The sequence below is a fragment of the Myotis brandtii genome, unplaced genomic scaffold, assembly GCF_000412655.1.
Source record: "Myotis brandtii unplaced genomic scaffold, ASM41265v1 scaffold342, whole genome shotgun sequence".
Taxonomy (NCBI): Eukaryota; Metazoa; Chordata; class Mammalia; order Chiroptera; family Vespertilionidae; genus Myotis; species Myotis brandtii.
In genome coordinates this window covers 205,271-223,180 of record NW_005363166.1, presented here as the reverse complement: position 1 = coordinate 223,180, position 17,910 = coordinate 205,271, and the positions used below count along the sequence as shown (strand labels likewise).

Here is a 17,910-nt window from a genome sequence, read left to right as displayed (position 1 = left end):
GTGCTGGGAAAATCATTACCTTATAGGCCAATGCTAACCTAATGACTAGACCCACCCCACCTCCTTTGGAGGATGAGCAACTCGGCCTCGTTGCCTGGGAAGTTGGGGTTTTTGCACTGTAAGTTCCACATCCTGAGAAACCCTCAAATCCTGGAAAACTGGGACACTTGGTCACCCTGCCTATCAGCTGAATGTGCTTTTTTAGTAACAGGGTCCAAGGTATTGGTGCTGCCAACCCTTGATTGGGTGCTTAGGTAAATTTGGATTTACCTTACACAATGCAAATTGTGTGACTGTAAAGCCAGCATCCTACTTGTCCAGCATTAAACATAACTTCGTAAGAATTACACAACTTAAAGTGGATCAGGCAATTATTACTCCTGTTGTGATGAAGAAAGTGAGCTTGGAAAGTTGGAATGAACTGCCTGAGATTTTAGGTAGTTGCCCAGGCCAGGAGAGAGGGTCTCCCATCTCTCTACTACTTAAGACATTAATTTCTTGTGTGTGACACTGTGGTATGTCCACTTGAGTTAACAATTCACTGGGAAAAATTTTTTGACAAAAGAACCTTATTCAATAAGAAAACATAACTGTTACTTATGTTCAATCAGAATTTCTAATATCTGTCTGTTATTTTCCAAGATGCCCAGTGTGTTGTAGATATTTATGTCAACTACGACTGTGATTTAAATGCTGCTAACATTTTTGAGCGCCTCGTAAATGATTTATCCAAAATTGCTCAGGGAAGAAGTGGACATGAGCTGGGAATGACACCTCTGCAGGTAAAAATACTAAGAACACTCATTTATACTTAAAGTTCATTCATTTTGATAAACATTTATCAAGTGCCACCATGTGCCAGGCACTGTCCTTGCTGCTGGGAATACAAAACAAACATATGTATGTACATGCACACAATTGCTGCCGTCACAACACTTATAAGCAGACAAGGAAGAAATAAGCTTCAGGGATGATAGAGAAGGAGTGTGGAGGTGTTGTCATTTTTAATGATGTCATCAGAGTTAGTCTCCCTGAGGAGGTGACATTTGAACTGACATTTGTAGGAAGCAAGTTCACTCTCAGTCATCTTTCCAGAGACCTTGTGAAAACAGGATCTCAGGCTCCAGTAAAGGCAGAAGAGATTGCCTCTTATCGGTGTGCCTGTAAAGAATAGGGTCCTTAACCTGGGGCCTCTAAATGAACTGTGAGAACATCTGTGAGCTGCCTGGAATTATGTGTAGAATTTGGTCTATGGCGTTTTTCCTAGAACATTCAATATTGACATTAGATTTATAGAGAGATCTGTGCCACCTTAGATGCTGTTTTGATCCTAAAATATTTGTTTTTGTTTTAGATTATCTGCAATTCACATTTAATTTTTTATTTAAGAAATGCTATTTAAAAAAAAACACAACAGTGTTTTTATTGTAGAGTGAGCCTTAAAAGGGAATACATTTGTGAGTGTTTGGGAGATAAGAGTGTGTTCAGAATCACTAATTTGTTGCATAATACAAGATTTTTTTTGTCTTATTTTGAGATCACTGGTTTAACACCCTGGTTTTGTTTTTTTAAAGGAAAGTATTTTAAGTGTTTTTTCAAATTATACAAGCAATGAACTTCCTTTTAGAAATTCAGAAAGCACTGTTCATTTTAAGAAAACACATCCAATATTTTTGCTGCTAGGATGTGTGTAATGAATACCTTCAGAGATTTTCAAGGTTTTTACAATGAGCCCTTAATACTTAATGTCACCTGTTAACTTTCCCTTGTCAGTGGTTATCTTCTGTCCTCATAGAATTCCCTAAGAGCCCTATAGATATCTGCACTTAATTTATCTAAGTCTCTGTGCCATGTCACTTTTGTCCTTTAGGAGCTCAGTCTGAGGAAGAAAGGACTAGAGTGCCTCGTGTCCATTCTCAAGTGCATGGTGGAGTGGAGCAAAGACCTGTATGTGAATCCCAACCACCAGACCAGCCTTGGTGAGAAAGCGTTGCTGCCACCACCGCCTCCATTCACAATAGGCTACTTACGGCTATTGGAAAAAGTTGTCCTGTTATAAAATTGTCTTAGAATTAGCAAAAACACTTTAGTTTGCTAAATACCTATAGTATTTTAAAGGTTCCGCTTTTTAATCCATCTGGAATTTGGAAGAGGGATATGTATGAGTTGTGCTCTAACTTCACTTTTCCAAATGGAGGACCAATTGTTCCAACATTTTTTATTAGTCTCCCTACCAATTTAAAGGTCCACCTTTATGACATACCATATTCTCTTGTGTGTATATGTCTGTTTCTGAATTTTCTATTCTGTTCTATTGATTTGTCTATTCTTGCACCAGTACAAGTGTCTTGACTATTTTTTATCATTATACTTTTATGTGAATTTTAGAGTTAGCTTATCAAATTCCACAAAAATGTAAGTTTTCAAGTAAAGTATTAGAGTAATATCACGGTTTTATACTTATGATCTTGACAGTGCAAACTTATTGTTATAGGTGTGGAAAAGGGAATTGCAGAGCCAGACCTGAGCTCAGTCATGTCTGTTTCCCTTCTGCTGATACAGTTTTCTTTTCTATTATGTCATTGCAGGTCAGGAGAGGCCCACAGATCAGGAAATGGGGGATGGGAAAGGTCTCGACATGGCGAGACGGAGCAGCGTGACCTCCATGGAGTCCACGGTGTCCTCAGGGACCCAGACAACTATCCAGGATGATCCGGAGCAGTTTGAGGTCATCAAGCAACAGAAAGAAATCATTGAACATGGCATTGAGCTGTGAGTGTGGCTGCTACTCTAGCTGAATCTCTTGGGGCCTCTGACAAAGCCACATCTTCTCTGGGGACCTGGGGCTGGCTCCTCAAAGGGAAATGCCTGTTGCAGAGGCGAGTGCTGGCACTTGCAGCCGAGCCTGATTAAGCCAGCAGAGTGAGTGAGTTTTGTGTGTTAGAGAGAGAAATTTAATGGGTTTGTGTTTGATGCCTGCTCTTTTTTTTTTTTCCTAATGAAAAAAAATTAAACCACTAGAAAATATAGAAGAGTATAAAGCAAGAATGTTAAAATTGCTCATAAAATTACTCCTAGAGGAAATCACCATTGGTAACATTTTTTCCAACTATATATTATGAAAATTTTTAACATACAGAAAATTAACATCTGCCACATTAGTGTTATCTATGTATTTTTTTCTTCTGAACCATTTGAAAGTAATTTCAGCCCTACATCTTTGAAAACCATACCATTATCGTAACCACTGGTAAATCTTAATGTGTTTCTTTCTAGTCTTTTACACACAAAAATACATATGCACATACTCATATCCTGTCCAGCTTCTGAGTGATTGAAGTGTAGATCTCTTCATTTCCTCTGTCACCATCCCTACATCCTTCAAAAGTAATCTTTTTGAAAACTTAAATCAGGTCTTATCACTCCCCTGCCTAAAGTCATTCCAGGTTTTCCATTTTCTCATCCCAGCCTGACCCAGCCTCTGGCCCATCTCACTGACCTCATTTCTCGCTAATCTCATCTCCTGCCAATACCCCTGAATCACATAATCGTTTCAGTCCTTTAAATACTTCCAGGTGTTTTTGTTCTCATACCCCCTGATTGAGATACTCTTGTGTCTTTTTCATCCTTTGGACTTGGCAAAACACGTCTTCCTCAAAGTGGCCTTCTGTAACCACACTACCTAACAGATCCCAAGTTGTTCTCTGTTCCTGCACCCTATTCATCTTCCTTCACAGCCCCTGCTACAGTTTGTGCTTATATGTAATGTCATTCTCTCCCGTGCACAGCCTGGTAAATAAGTTGAATTTATACCTTAGTGGAAAGTTTGTCTGCCTTTAACAGGAAATACACAAAAGCAGTCTAGAGCTTTTGTAGTGGCTCCTATGGACATCAGAAATCCAGGCTACTCTTAGCTTTCTGCTTCACCAGCCTTAACACAATTTGCATCTTCATTGTTGCCTCATGGTTTAAGATGACTGCTGGAGCACCAGCCATCACACATATATTCTGGGGAAGAAGAGGGAAAGGGCAAAAAGAGTATACCTCCCAGTAAAGTCGGCTTTGTTTAAGGAGCCTTCCTAGAAAGTACCCATAACACTTCTGCTCAAATCCTCACTGACTAGAACTTTATCACATGGCTGTACTTTGTTTAAGGGAGGCAAGGAAATGCAGTTTTTATTTCAAGGAGTTGTGTCCCCAGATAAACATCTTGGGTTTTGTGAATGTTGGAGAAGGGGAGTACGGATATTGGGTGGCAACCAACAAACTGCTGTATAGCTAGGTGAGAAATTGAAGATGGAATTCAGAAACCTGCCAGGATACACAGGACCTTCCTAGCTGATATATGATGGCTTGTTCATGGTGTTATTGTAACCTACCTCAAATGCCAGGTATTTCTATCCTTTAGATTTTCAAGTGAGCAATCCTTGTCCCATCTCTTCTTAAAACAGGTTCAACAAGAAACCCAAGAGAGGAATCCAGTTTCTCCAGGAGCAGAGCATGCTGGGAACATCAGTTGAAGAGATTGCCCAATTCCTGCACCAGGAGGAGCGTCTTGATTCTGTAAGACTGGAAGTTGAGCACTTGCAAGTGGGTTCTATCAAGTGACACTAAGACCATACCAGGTTTTAACATAGAGATTGTCTGACCCTGAGTGCAGTAGCTATTGTCCACACGCCTGCTTATAGCAGCCCTACTCTTCCCTTTGGCCAGTGATGCAAAAAGCTCTTTGAAGGGAATAAACTAACCTCCTGACAGGTGGTTGTGTATTTGGTGGCACAGTATCAGAGCTAGAAGTATGCCTTCACTGCTAGAAACTGTATTATCTGCCACTAACCTCCCTCCCTAGTGCCCCCCATCATTTCTCCCTTTTTAAGTCTCATGTGCTTCCTTCTCCTCTTTTGTGGCAGGACAGACTGACCTGGAATTGTTGGGTGGGCGGACAGTTCAGGGAATCACCTAGCTTCTAGCAGTTTATCTTGTCTTGAGTGTCCTGAACTGGGCACTCTGCCTCCCCACTTTGAAGTGTCTTTCGTTGCACATTCGTATTTGACAATTTCTAGATGTAAGTGAATGCGTGTGTTTCAGACCCAAGTAGGTGATTTCCTGGGAGACAGCACGAGGTTCAACAAGGAGGTGATGTATGCCTATGTGGACCAACTTGACTTCTGTGAAAAGGAGTTTGTCTCAGCCCTGCGGACATTTCTAGAAGGTTTCCGCCTACCTGGGGAAGCCCAGAAGATTGATCGGTTAATGGAGAAGTTTGCCGCAAGATACATAGAGTGCAATCAGGGGTGAGCATCATATTTAAATCCCTTGTACGTCATCTTTTTGCCTACATCAGAACACTAATCTTAGTTTGGTTGAGGGTGGAGTGTAATCTTTCTAAGTCTATGCCAAACAACTAAAATTTCTGTTCACCATGTGCCAGACACTGTACTGAGGGATTATCTCGTGTAAGGCCTCAGAGCAACTGTTTATGTCCCCTTTTACAGACAATGAGATTGAGACCTGAGAGGCTAAATAACTTGCCCAAGATCCCAGCTAGAGCCCATGCTATTAATTATGATAAGAGAGTATTATGGGTTGAGAGGAAGCACTTGGTCACCTCTTCCCTAATCAAAAATAACTCCCTGATTTAATATATGGGATAGATCTCAGGATTTTAGTTTTTCTTTAATTACATACTGATAAGCAGGTTACAAAAAATGGCTCTGTAACTAATAAAACCCATCTAAGTGCATGATTCTATATTAGGGCCGTTTTTCATAGGTAGTTCATGTTTTTTGTAGAAAGTGAAATTGAAAAGAGAACTGACCTTTATTAAACACCTGCTATGTGTCAGCTAGGCCATGAGTTTTACATGCATTACATTTAATTCATGGTAAGTCTGGGAGTGGTATCCCCATTTTACAGATGAGGAAACAGACTCTGGGACATTGAGCAACCTGTCCAAAAGTAATCAGCTAGTAAATAATCAGAGCCAGGGTTCGATATGGGTTTGCCTCAATCAAAGCTCACGTTTTTTCCACTGAACATGAAGTTACTAGGGTAAAAATGTCTGGATATACTGTGAAAATGATGTGGAATTGTTCAGTAGAAACATGTTGATAACAGTTTTGACTCTTTAATCAGCTTGGTTTTCATATTAATTGGTTCCAGTCCTGCAAGTGTACAGCAAGCTGTCCCCTGGAGATGGCATGGTCAGCAAAGGAAGCATCTGGTCATTCTAACTAAATGGATGCTAGAACTTGCTGTGAAGACATAATTAGATGTTATTTACTTCAATATATAGGCACCCCAAAAGTATTTGCTCACTTGTGTCTCTTTGTCACATTTGGATAATTACAGTATTTCTAACTTTTTCATTATTAGTATATTTGTTACTGTAATCTGTGATCAGTGATCTTTGATGTTACTATTGCAATTGTTTTGGGGAAGCACAAACCGCACCCATATAAGATGGTGTACTTAATAAATGTGTGTGTTCTGGCTGCTCTGCCAACTGGCTGTTCCCTCGTCTCTCTCCCTCTCCTCAGGCCTCTCTTCCCTGAGACACAACAATATTGAAATTAGTCCGATTAATAACCCTACAGTGGCCTCTTAAGTTTTCATGTGAAAAGGAGAGTCTCACATCTCTCACATTAAACCAAAAGCTAGAAATGATTGAACTTAGTGAGGAAGGCATGTCAGAAGTTGAGATAGGCTGTAAACTAGGCCTCTTGCACCAATTAGCTAAGAAATTGCCACAGCCACCCCAACCGTCAGCAACAACCATTCTGAACAGTTAGCAGCCATTGACATCTAGCAAAAAGATTATATCTCACTGCAGACTTAGACGGTGGCTAGTATTTTTAGCAATGAAGTATTTTTAATTAAGGTATATACATTTTTTTGACATAATGCTATTGCACACTTAATAAATTACTATAGTGTAAATAGAACTTTCATATGCACTTGGAAACCATGTGACTTGCTTTATTGCAATGTTCACTTGATTGTGGTGGTCTGGAACCAAACCTATTATATCTCTGAGGTATGCATGTATTTCCTGTGTGGACCTGGAGACCTTGGTCTGTTTCTCTTAATCAGTAAATATGTGGCCCAATTAAATTTCACATTAGAATGCAGACCTTTTGTGTGTTCTTCAGAATTTCTCCTTTTCCTATTGGGAGCAGTTGGGCAGACCAGTTTTTTCTAGCTTTAGCCTCACCTATTATGAAACTGTGCATCTAACAGTTTTTGTCCTTTTTTCCTTGCATAAGACAAAAACAGTCAGACATCACCGGCATAATGTTTAGAACACACAAATATTTCTACTGTTAAATATTACAGTGGGTAATGTAAACTGTAAATTGTTATTAACTGGACAGCAGTTTTAGTCAGCTTTCTACCCAGTGCCCAGCACGAAGTGCATGCTGACAGTAAGAGGACCAGCATGAGGCAAGCGAGGCACTAAGGGTGCTCCCTAGAAGAGACCTCACTCTCAGGGTCTAGTACTGCAGGGTTGACACCCAGGAGTGAGGGTGCCTCGCTTGCCTCAACCTACTCTCTGGAGGATACTTGGGGATCTTCTTAAAAACTGACTTGAAACTGTTTTATTCAAAGAAATCCAAAGCTGACACATATTCTTAACTACCTTTCTCTACACTCTGGGTCGTTAATTATCAATCAGTGATGATGAAAGCATGAAACTCTTTACTCATTTGGCATCACATGGAGCAGTCAGCCTGCTTTCAGTGAAGCATGTCCCCATCAGCACTGGACCGTCCCAGCCTCATCTCTATGCGTGTTCTGACATCTGGAATCTTTTCTTCCAGGCAAACACTTTTTGCTAGTGCTGACACTGCGTACGTCCTAGCATATTCGATTATTATGCTAACTACAGACTTGCACAGCCCTCAGGTACAATATGTTAATGATTTATATATTATGGTAGCTAAATAAGTAGCTTTATTTGGGCCATTGGATATTTTCTAAATGGTTTTTGAAATTTTTTAAAATTATAGGTAAAAAATAAAATGACAAAAGAACAGTATATTAAAATGAATCGGGGCATCAATGACAGTAAAGATCTACCAGAAGAATATCTCTCAAGCATCTATGAAGAGATAGAAGGCAAGAAAATTGCAATGAAAGAAACAAAAGAGCACACGATTGCAACCAAATCTACTAAGCAGAGTAAGGTCTAATGGCAAACTTTATATTCACTACAATTTTCAAGTGTATCAGAATGCATGATTAAGCTAATTTTATGGATGATAATGTTAATTTGCATATATAGATAACTGAATAAGAAATGTGGTTAAATTAATTATTAGGATTATGTTGGTTCTCTCATATCACCATCTTCTTGCTAGCCTTCTGATTAGATTCAAGAGAGAATTTAAAATAAATAATCTGAATTGCTCCCCAAAAATGTTCCTTAAAACTTTGCTTTAATACCAGTAGTGATTTTGCCGACCTTGATTAGAATCCTGTTAGTTAAGGCCGTTTTGAAGCTTCCCATGTCTTTGCGAGGCAGCAGAGTGTAGTGGTTTATAGTGCAGGCTCCAGAGCCACTCAAGTCCCAGCTGTACTACTTATTAGCTGTGTGACCCTGGGTAAGTTACTTAACACTCTGTGCCTCATTGTATGATGACAATATTTCTAACAGACTCATGGGGTGGTTGGGAGGATTTGTGAATTAGTCATTATAAATCTTTTGAAGCAGTGCCTGGCACTTAGCAAGCACTCAGTGAGTCTTAGCTCTTATTCTCTTATTTCTCTGTAGATGTAGCTAGTGAAAAGCAGCGACGGCTGCTGTACAATTTGGAGATGGAACAAATGGCTAAAACAGCCAAAGCTCTGATGGAGGCTGTGAGCCACGCCAAAGCCCCGTTTACGAGTGCCACTCACTTGGACCACGTCCGGCCAATGTTCAAAGTGAGTATCCTGAGAAGTTAGGACGTGGCTAACCCCATTTCTGGAGCTAACCAGCAGGAAGCTAACCAGCGAGTGTATAATGATGAAGAGATTGAGGAGAGGAAAGGCCAAGTCTGGGAATTGCTTTTTACATAGTAACTGAGGTGAATCCTTTCAAGAAGCCCTTTGATGATGCTGGGGATGTGCCAGCATCAGCCAAAAGCATAGGCTCTGCAGTCAGAATGTCTGGGTTGGAGCCTTGTCTTTGCCACTTTAGTTTTTGTTGTTGTTGTTTTTTAATTGAATTTATTGAGGTGACACTGATTAACAAAATAAAGACAGGTTTCAGGTGCACAATTCTACAACACATCATCTGTACGCTGTATTGAGTGTTCACCACCCCAATCAAGTTTCCATCCATCATCATGTATCCCCACTATACTCTACTCCACTTCCCTCTACCCCAAGCCTTTGCCACTTTGTAGCTCTGTGACCTTGGTCAGTTACTAAGCCTCTCTGTTCATCATCTATAAAATGGGGACAAATACAGGGTTGCTGGTGGAATTTAATGAATTAGTAATTATTCAGGCAAAAGAGATCGTTTTATTGTAATAGCTCATCTCAGTGGCCTCAGGGTTAGTTTATCAGATGAAAGTAGGTGGAAGTAAAACACCATACCCTGAGGCCTCTCTATTTTTAAAATGTCTAAAAAAGAAACACGCCCTAACCGGTTTGGCTCAGTGGATAGAGCGTCAGCATATTCGATTCCGGTCAAGGGCATGTACCTTGGTTGCAGGCACATCCCCAGTGGGAGGTGTGCAGGAGGCAGCTGATCGATGTTTCTCTCCCATCAATGTTTCTAACTCTCTATCCCTCTCCCTTCCTCTCTGTAAAAAATCAATAAAATATATTTTTTTTTAAAAATTAAAAAAAAAATTAAAAAGAAACACGATCTAATGCTACATAGTTTATCAATTCTAGATTTTTGTGAGCTTTTCTTTTCAGGGAGTTCACAAGAAAATTAGAGGACAAGTAAAGTCGAAATAATTGAATTAGGACTCTTTTTAATTAACTAAGTTATAGGAGATAAGTTGCCTATAGGTTTTATTTTGCACACTAACCTCTGATTGGTAATGCTGCCTGTTGCACTGTGGGATCTGATTGATTAGTGATGTCTTCCGTGAGCACAGGTAGGCGTAGTGGTGACACACTAGCCACATAGTTACCATCCTTTCTTTTGACCTGTACATATAGTATATGGCATCTCTATAGTGACAGCTTTGACCACAGTTTAGAGGAACTGTTTTATATTGTAACTGGAATAGATTGAAATAAAAATAGCAGTGAATTTGGCATCCTGGCTGTGCTCATAACTAACAGTATGGCCTGTAAGTGCTCTTCCCACTGAAATTCTAGACATTATTGAAACCTTCCTTCCTTGGTAGCTGGTGTGGACGCCGCTGTTGGCAGCCTACAGCATTGGACTGCAGAACTGTGATGACACTGAAGTGGCCTCCCTGTGTTTGGAGGGAATCCGCTGTGCAATCCGGATCGCCTGCATCTTTGGAATGCAGGTGGGTGTAAGTTAGCAAAGCTCCAGAGATGCTGGTAGGCTGTGTTCTTTTAGATTTGGCAAAACCTAGAAACTGTCAGGCATTTCCAATTAGCCAAAAAAATCTCAGCGAACTCCTTACTTGTGCCCACTGAGAAGCAGCCCACAGATTTGTGCTAACAACTGCCTCATTAGGAGGGGAAATGGAGGTTTGGGTTAAAACTCTCTGAAAGGTTTTACGGTTGAAAAACTTTCTTTGAAAGTTCAGGCTACTTGATTGGATTTGGTCTGCCTAACTTGCCTTCCCTGGTGCTTAAAAGTCAGCTTTTATTATAATTCCCTCATTTCCCGGTCTTCTCTGGGGGGAGCAAATAGTTCAGTAGGAAATGAATATGTCTGTAAACTTTTTGAATCTTGGAAGATTCTAGCAAATAAAATTTAATTTTCAAACTGTTACGAAATGACATTGTCAATCCCATTCATTTTCTAAGTAAGAATTTGCATCCATTTATTTTTAAAAACTCAATCTTCTGTTCCCATTTATTTTACAGTTAAACATTTTCTTTTGTAAAGACCATAGGCTTTGACATCAGGCAGTCTGGGTTTCACTACCCCGCTCTGCTATTTCTCTAGCCATGTGACATTGGCCCAGCTAACTTCTCTCTAAGACACCTTGTATTTCCTCATTTGTAAACCTGAAAAAAATAGACCTACCTTACAGGATTGTTACAGATCCTAGAATTTAAGGGATAATGTTAGCATTCAGCAGATTCCTCCTCTTCTTCCTCCAAAGGGATTGGAACAGGAACATAAGTGTGAGGTCATTTGAAAAGGAGAGGGCTAGTTCTCAAGCATGTGGTGTGTGGGAGCCTCAGTGGGATGTTCTGATAGTAGGAAGACACCAGCATGGAATAACTGGCATGTTAATGTGCCTGAAGCCTGTCGTGTGTACAGAAGGTATCAGAGAAGCCCAGTGCACGAGCCCCATAGATGTGAAGACGGTCATGCTCAGGGTGGGATCTCAATGTTCTCTCCTGGGCTTCCATTACAGCTGGAACGAGATGCCTATGTTCAGGCTCTTGCTCGCTTCTCCCTGCTGACAGCCAGCTCCAGCATCACAGAAATGAAGCAGAAAAACATTGACACCATAAAGACGCTTATCACAGTGGCTCACACTGACGGCAACTACCTTGGGAATTCCTGGCACGAGGTGTGTGTCTCTCTGAAAGCCTGGTAATTGCCTTTTTTTAGTTAAGGTGACTACCGCATTCCTTTTATTCAGTGTCAGTTTCTCTTTGGTCACTTTCAGTTTTCTTGAAGTCGCGCCTAACTTTAACTCTGGGTTTTCTCTTACCCACAAATACCTCATATATCTAAAGGTCAGTCTCTGGGGCTGTGGTGAGGGAAGTGATTTTGTTCAGATGCACCACCTCATGAGGTGATCTTACACCCCGTGGCCAATGTCCTCACATAGTGCACTGCTATTGTGACAGCTTTGCTCCACATTAATGCCACTTTCCCCAAGTCCTTACACACCTCCTGGGAGGTCTCACCGTCAGTGAGTAGATTTAGGACAAAGCTAGGAGCCTGATGTATCTCCCAGTTATCGCTTTAAAAAACGGTCAACATTTACAATGAGCCATTAGGGAAATTGCTAGTGGGTTCACATTTTCATTTAACTAAACAATATCCCAACATTCTCACATAATTATGTGTACAAATGTGCTTGTAAGGTCATCGAAATTTTAGTTCTAAGGAAAAGATTGGAGTAGAAACAGCCTAGATGTTCCAACAATGAGAGATTGCTCTTTTTAAAAAAAGTGTGGTACACCAGTTCTTTGACTGTTACATAGCCATTTAAAATGATGTTGTGGAAAGGAGAGACAACCAGACATCATGTACAAGCAGTCACATTTGCCCAAAACTCAAACCTAAATCAATTCGAGCCTCTACTGCAGTCATAGGAAATACAGGAGACAGAGAAGCACAGTAAATGATGATAATGAGAATGCAGTCTGCAGGTTAGGATATGATAGACCCTCAGTGCAAACGACCAGGTTCTTCAACAAATAACTTGCAAGAAAAATAGTAGATGAAGTGGGGGACCTATGGGTTAAAGAGACTTTAGAGAAGAAAGATAAAGATGTTATTAGAAACTAATACTGAGGATATCAAAAAGTCATAATAAAACACTGTGAGACTTCATCCTTTGTGCCAAACATACAAAGAGAATGAGGCTTAAAAGAATAAAAATGTTAACATCCTGCCCTAGCCGGTTTTGTTCAGTAGAAGAGTGTTGGCCCTCTGATTCTGGTCAAGGGCACACACCTTGGATACAGCCTCGATCCCCAGCACAGGTCGGGGTACATGCGGGAGGCAACCAATCAATGTATCACTCTCACATCGATGTTTCTCCTCTCTGTCTCTCCCCCTCCCTTCCACTCTCTCTAAAAATCAGTGGAAAAAATATCCTCGGGTGAGGGTTAACCAAAAAAATGTTAACATCCCCACCCCCCGGCCAGTGTGGCTCAGTGGCTGAGCATTGATCTGTGAACCAGGAGATCACAGTTCGATTCCTGATCAGGGCACATACCTGGGTTGCAGGCTCGATCCCCAGTAGGAGGCAAGCAGGAGGCAGCCAATTAATGTTTGGCATCAGGCAATCTGGATTTCTCTTCCTTCTGTGCCAATTGTCATCATTAATGTTTCTGTCTCTTCCTCTCTGAAACCAATAAATATATATATAAAAAATTAAATTAAAAATGTTAATATTCTATCTAAGTGATAGAATTATAAAGGTGATTTATTTTTTTTCCCTTAAATGCTATTTTCATATTTATCTACCATGTACACATGTTACTTTTTGTCCTGAGAGAAAAGTATTAAGAAGAGAGACGAGAATATTGAGTGGTGGGGACTGTGGTGGGGATTGCTGTTAGCCTCCTCCCCCACCCAGGGATTGAGTAGTTACGGGAAACGGCCTGGAGTCAGACTGCTGGGGTCTGATCTGGACATCCACCTCTGCCTGCCTGTAGGGCATGGTGGTTACTTCATCTTGAAGCCTCACCTTCCTCTCTACAACCTTCACAGCGTTGTTGTAAGGATGAAAGTAGTTAATATGCACAAAAGGGCTTAGAACTGTATTGTTAGTTATTATCATGATCATCATGGCACAGACCTTTGTCCCTTTTCACCCATCCTTTCCTTTCTCTATACAACTCTGGAGTATTTCATGTTAGAAAAGATGGAAGATGGGTGTTTTGCTTTTTATAAGTTGGGTACCTTTTTAAAGAAATAATTTCCTGCCCTGGCCGGGTAGCTCAGTTGGTTAGAGCATTATCCCGATGTGCCAGGGTTGTGGGTTCAATCCTCTATCCCCAGACAGCACACATGCAAGAAGTAACTAATGAATGCATGGATAGGTGGAACAGCAAATTAATGTTTCTCTCTTTCTCTTTCTCTCCCTCCCTCCCTTCCTCTCTCTCTCTTTAAAGAAAAAATTAATTAAAAAATAATTTCCTGTCTTCTGAGGTGTCTTAATACCTAGTGAATTAATGAATAGTTGCTTTCTCTCCTACAATTATTTTTTTAACCTGGGAGGTATGATCCATGTGGGGTTTCTACTGGTTGCCAAGCATTTGCAGCACCTGGAAATACTAAAAATGAATTAACCACCTATTTGATGGTCAGAAACCTTGAGAAATCAGGTTAGAGCCAATAAATTTTTGGCCACAAGTATTCACATACTTGAGATTCTAGCTATCCCCAGCTTCTGGAAGGGGGAGTGGGGGCATTAATAGTTTACTAGTAATAATTTAGTAGTATGCTGTGTGGACCAACCAGGGAATGGCTTTCTTTGGTAGAATTAAGTACCTTTCTCAGTCAAGGGGAAGACAGTTTATAAGTAAAGATACTCAGCAGTGCTCAGTGGCACAGTGGAGCCCTGTCCTCTGGGATTGGATTGTAAGATCAGTATGAAAGGCAAAACTCAGCTTTATTCACAAGTTCCCATGAAAATTCCTTAGGAGGGCTTTATCTGGAGATGTGTGCACCATCCTTCAGTGAGTTTCATGAGGCTAGCTTTCCCTCCAGGAGAAGCTGAAACGCATTTGTTTCTTTAGGTAAGCTCCAGGTGAGAGAGGCTTGGGTGTAGGTATGCGATCTCAAGCACCAGAACCACCCACAGGGCTGGAAGATACTCTTTTCTCCCACTGCACTTCCATTCTAGGGCACATGTTCATTCATTCAGTTAACCAGGTAATAGTTGCCAACTATTTTTAAGTGCTGGAAATTCAGCAGTGAACAAGACGGAGTTAATGCCCTGTTGGCACTTAAGACAGAGAACAAACAAATAATTATATGGTATAATGTTAGAAAGTATGTGACCAGGGGAGGGTGTGTGATCTTGGGGTGGTCAAAGGAGGTGTCTCTAAGGACACATGCCTAAGCTGAGAATCTAAGGAGTGAGCCAAGGGGAAGAGTATAATGAACATGTTCCAGGCATAAGAAACAGCAAGTGCAAAGGCCCTGGGGTAGGACTAGATATGTCAAGTTAAAGAACAGCAGGGAGGCTAGTGAATTGTGTAGAGTAGAAAGGAGGTGGGGTTGCTAAGTCAGAATAGATGGTGCACTTATTGAGTGGCATGGTGGATGGAATCTCCTTCTCTAGTCAAATACCTTTTTTTCTATCTTGAGCACTTACTAAATTTGCATAAACATTTATATGGCATAACTTCCATTGTACCAGCTTTTATTTTGCTCATTTTCTCTTTCTCTTTTTAATAGTTTGTTGTTTTTTAAGTGAAATCTGTTGTCCAGACCTACATTCTGGGATTAGGGAACCCCCCCACCCCCAACACCCTCAGATTTTATTCTCACCTGAAAAGCTGTGTGTTTCAAAGGACTCTTTAATGACTAATTTAATATCACACTAATTTAGGCTATAAAATGGGACCTCATTTCTTCATGCCTTCTTTTCATTAGATCTTGAAGTGTATCAGCCAGCTAGAGCTCGCTCAGCTCATAGGAACCGGTGTGAAGACCCGCTACCTGTCTGGGTCTGGGCGTGAAAGAGAGGGGAGCCTGAAGGGCCACACGTTGGTGGGAGAAGAGTTCATGGGCCTTGGTCTCGGTAAGACTCCAGGCCCCACAGCTGGCCATCACGGACTCTCAAGTTAACCAGAATGAAACACTTTTTGTCTCGTCAGGACTGTCTCATAAACCGTCTCTTCCTTCTGTGCCAGCTGACAGTATGTTTACTAATGCAAGTGCTGCTTCAGCAGTCTTAATTGTCATGAAACTATCAAGTAATGCAATTTTATCAAAATCAGCAGGGTGCATTCTTTTCTCTACATACTAGTACATAAAACTATACTGGGAGGAAAAGCCACTTGCTTTAGAAAGGCTACAGCTTTGGTACCTCCTATTAGAGGAGTGGGTATGTGTATCTCTAGATTTTAAAAGGTGGAGTCAACCTCTCTTCCATGTTCATTTGGGGGGCTTTTTAAAATGGTATTCTTATGAAAATAGAATTATGTCTGGCTATATGTTGGATTGAGAGGCTCCTGTCAGTGATATAACACAATAATAATAGTATATAGGGCAAACAGATATGCAGGCCACACTCTAAGTTCTCAGTGAGATTGGGACTATTATCCCAGTTTGTAAGTGAGGAACGTTGAGGTACAGAGGATAGAGTGAGGTACAAAGCCACCCTGCAGACAAGTGGCAGAGGCAAGTTCAAACCCAGGCCATCTGATTGCAGAGAGCAGGCTCCTAGGTCCCACAAACAGTGGTTAAAATAGTACAGTGTAGCAGTTAGAAGCATGGACTCCATGAAAATGGGGGGTTGTAATAGTACCTACTTCTTAGGGTGCATGTGAGGGTGACTGGAGTGAAATCCTGGAACATTATACTGAACATTCAACAGGTGTAAGCCATTACATATTCTAGAAGTTCTGGGTTAGTGTCCATTAATTCAAATTTGTTTTCCTTAATAATAGGCATTTAATACTATAAAAATGTAAAACACTATGAAGAAAGAGAGATGATTAATACAAACAAGGGAAAGTATAAGAATTCATTTTAAAAGCCAAACCCCAAAACCCAAGTTTAATTTTATTCCATCATCAGTTGAGGATATTTTTGCCTGCAAACCATTCTCATTTGTGTCTTTTGTCTGCATGTTGATACTGTGTGCTGCATACTTGCCTGTTTGGAAGCACTGTTGGTTTTTCGCATTGTGTTTCAGGTAATTTGGTGAGTGGTGGAGTGGATAAAAGACAGATGGCCAGTTTCCAGGAATCGGTTGGGGAGACCAGCTCCCAGAGTGTGGTCGTAGCTGTAGACAGGTAATGACTTTTCTCTCCAGTGAAGCTGGACCACCCAGGGGCTTGGCGTCCTCTGTGTCAGCAATTTTCAACCTTGTTCATCTTACAGCACATATAAACCAATTACTAAAGTTCTGTGGCACACCAAAAAAATCTATTTGTTGCTGATCTGCCAAAAAAAATATAGGTAAAATATTTTGATTCATTTACACCAGATGGTTTTTGTTGTGTTGGCTGTTGTCATTTTTATTTGACAATCTAAGGGAAAAAGAGCTCAGTGCCCCTGACTAAATAGTCAGGTAGTTCATATTTTAAAAATTCTTAGAGCTCTGGCCGGTTTGGCTCAGTGCATAGAGCGTTGGCCTGTGGACTGAAGGGTCCCAGGTTCGATTCCGGTCAAGGGCACATGCCTGGGTTGCGGGCTCAGTCCCCGGTGTGGGAAGTGCAGGAGGCAGCCAATCAGTGATTTCCTGTCATCATTGATGCTTCTATTTCTCTCTTCCTCTCCCTTCCTCTTTGAAATCAATAAAAATATATTTTAAAAAATTCTTAGGGAACAACAGTTGAAAATCGCTGCCCTATGTACTTACTAGGTGAATGACTCCTAGTATGTTTGACTGTTGTCAATGTTGTCAGTTCCAGATCACTCAAACTAAGAACTGTTCGAAGTGTTGCATGATCCATAACTGCTAATAGCCTTCACATTCATTTCGATTTTGACCTTGAAGTGCATCATGACCTTTTAAAAAAAATTGCAACTTTAACTTTGTGACCAAATTGTGTCAAGTTAAAAATGCCATAATGTTCACAATTCATACTAAGATTAAGCCATTTTTCTTGAATAAACATTTTTATAAGCCTTTGGTAATTCCAAAGTTCAGTTCTGAAAATGTTGATTTTGGTAATTTTTTGCCAGTTTTTTTGTTGCTGTTATGGAAGAGCAGCGTTTTGGAAGTCCTCACTCAACCACTCCCACTGTGGTGACATCACATGCTAATAAGTTTTAATTCTTCCTCCCTCCTTTTTTTTAAAAATATATTTTATTGATTTTTTACAGAGAGGAATAGAGATTTAGAAACATCGATGAGAGAGAAACATCGATCAGCTGCCTCTTGCACACCCCCT

The 17,910-nt window shown here is 40.6% G+C and overlaps 1 protein-coding gene across 2 annotated transcripts in view; it reads left to right on the top strand.

Annotated features, from left to right (window-relative positions):
• Window positions 1-17,910, top strand: part of ARFGEF2 (ADP-ribosylation factor guanine nucleotide-exchange factor 2 (brefeldin A-inhibited)) — an 84,631-nt gene that overhangs the window by 36,337 nt on the left and 30,384 nt on the right. For both annotated transcript variants that reach the window (XM_005871457.2, XM_014543906.1), the window contains exons 12-23: window positions 643-782; window positions 1,871-1,979; window positions 2,589-2,772; window positions 4,452-4,563; window positions 5,089-5,294; window positions 7,821-7,905; window positions 8,010-8,181; window positions 8,774-8,925; window positions 10,350-10,478; window positions 11,508-11,666; window positions 15,440-15,587; window positions 16,707-16,806. In XM_005871457.2, the coding sequence (XP_005871519.1) occupies window positions 643-782; window positions 1,871-1,979; window positions 2,589-2,772; window positions 4,452-4,563; window positions 5,089-5,294; window positions 7,821-7,905; window positions 8,010-8,181; window positions 8,774-8,925; window positions 10,350-10,478; window positions 11,508-11,666; window positions 15,440-15,587; window positions 16,707-16,806 (1,696 nt within the window). The remainder of the gene's footprint in view (window positions 1-642; window positions 783-1,870; window positions 1,980-2,588; window positions 2,773-4,451; window positions 4,564-5,088; window positions 5,295-7,820; window positions 7,906-8,009; window positions 8,182-8,773; window positions 8,926-10,349; window positions 10,479-11,507; window positions 11,667-15,439; window positions 15,588-16,706; window positions 16,807-17,910) is intronic.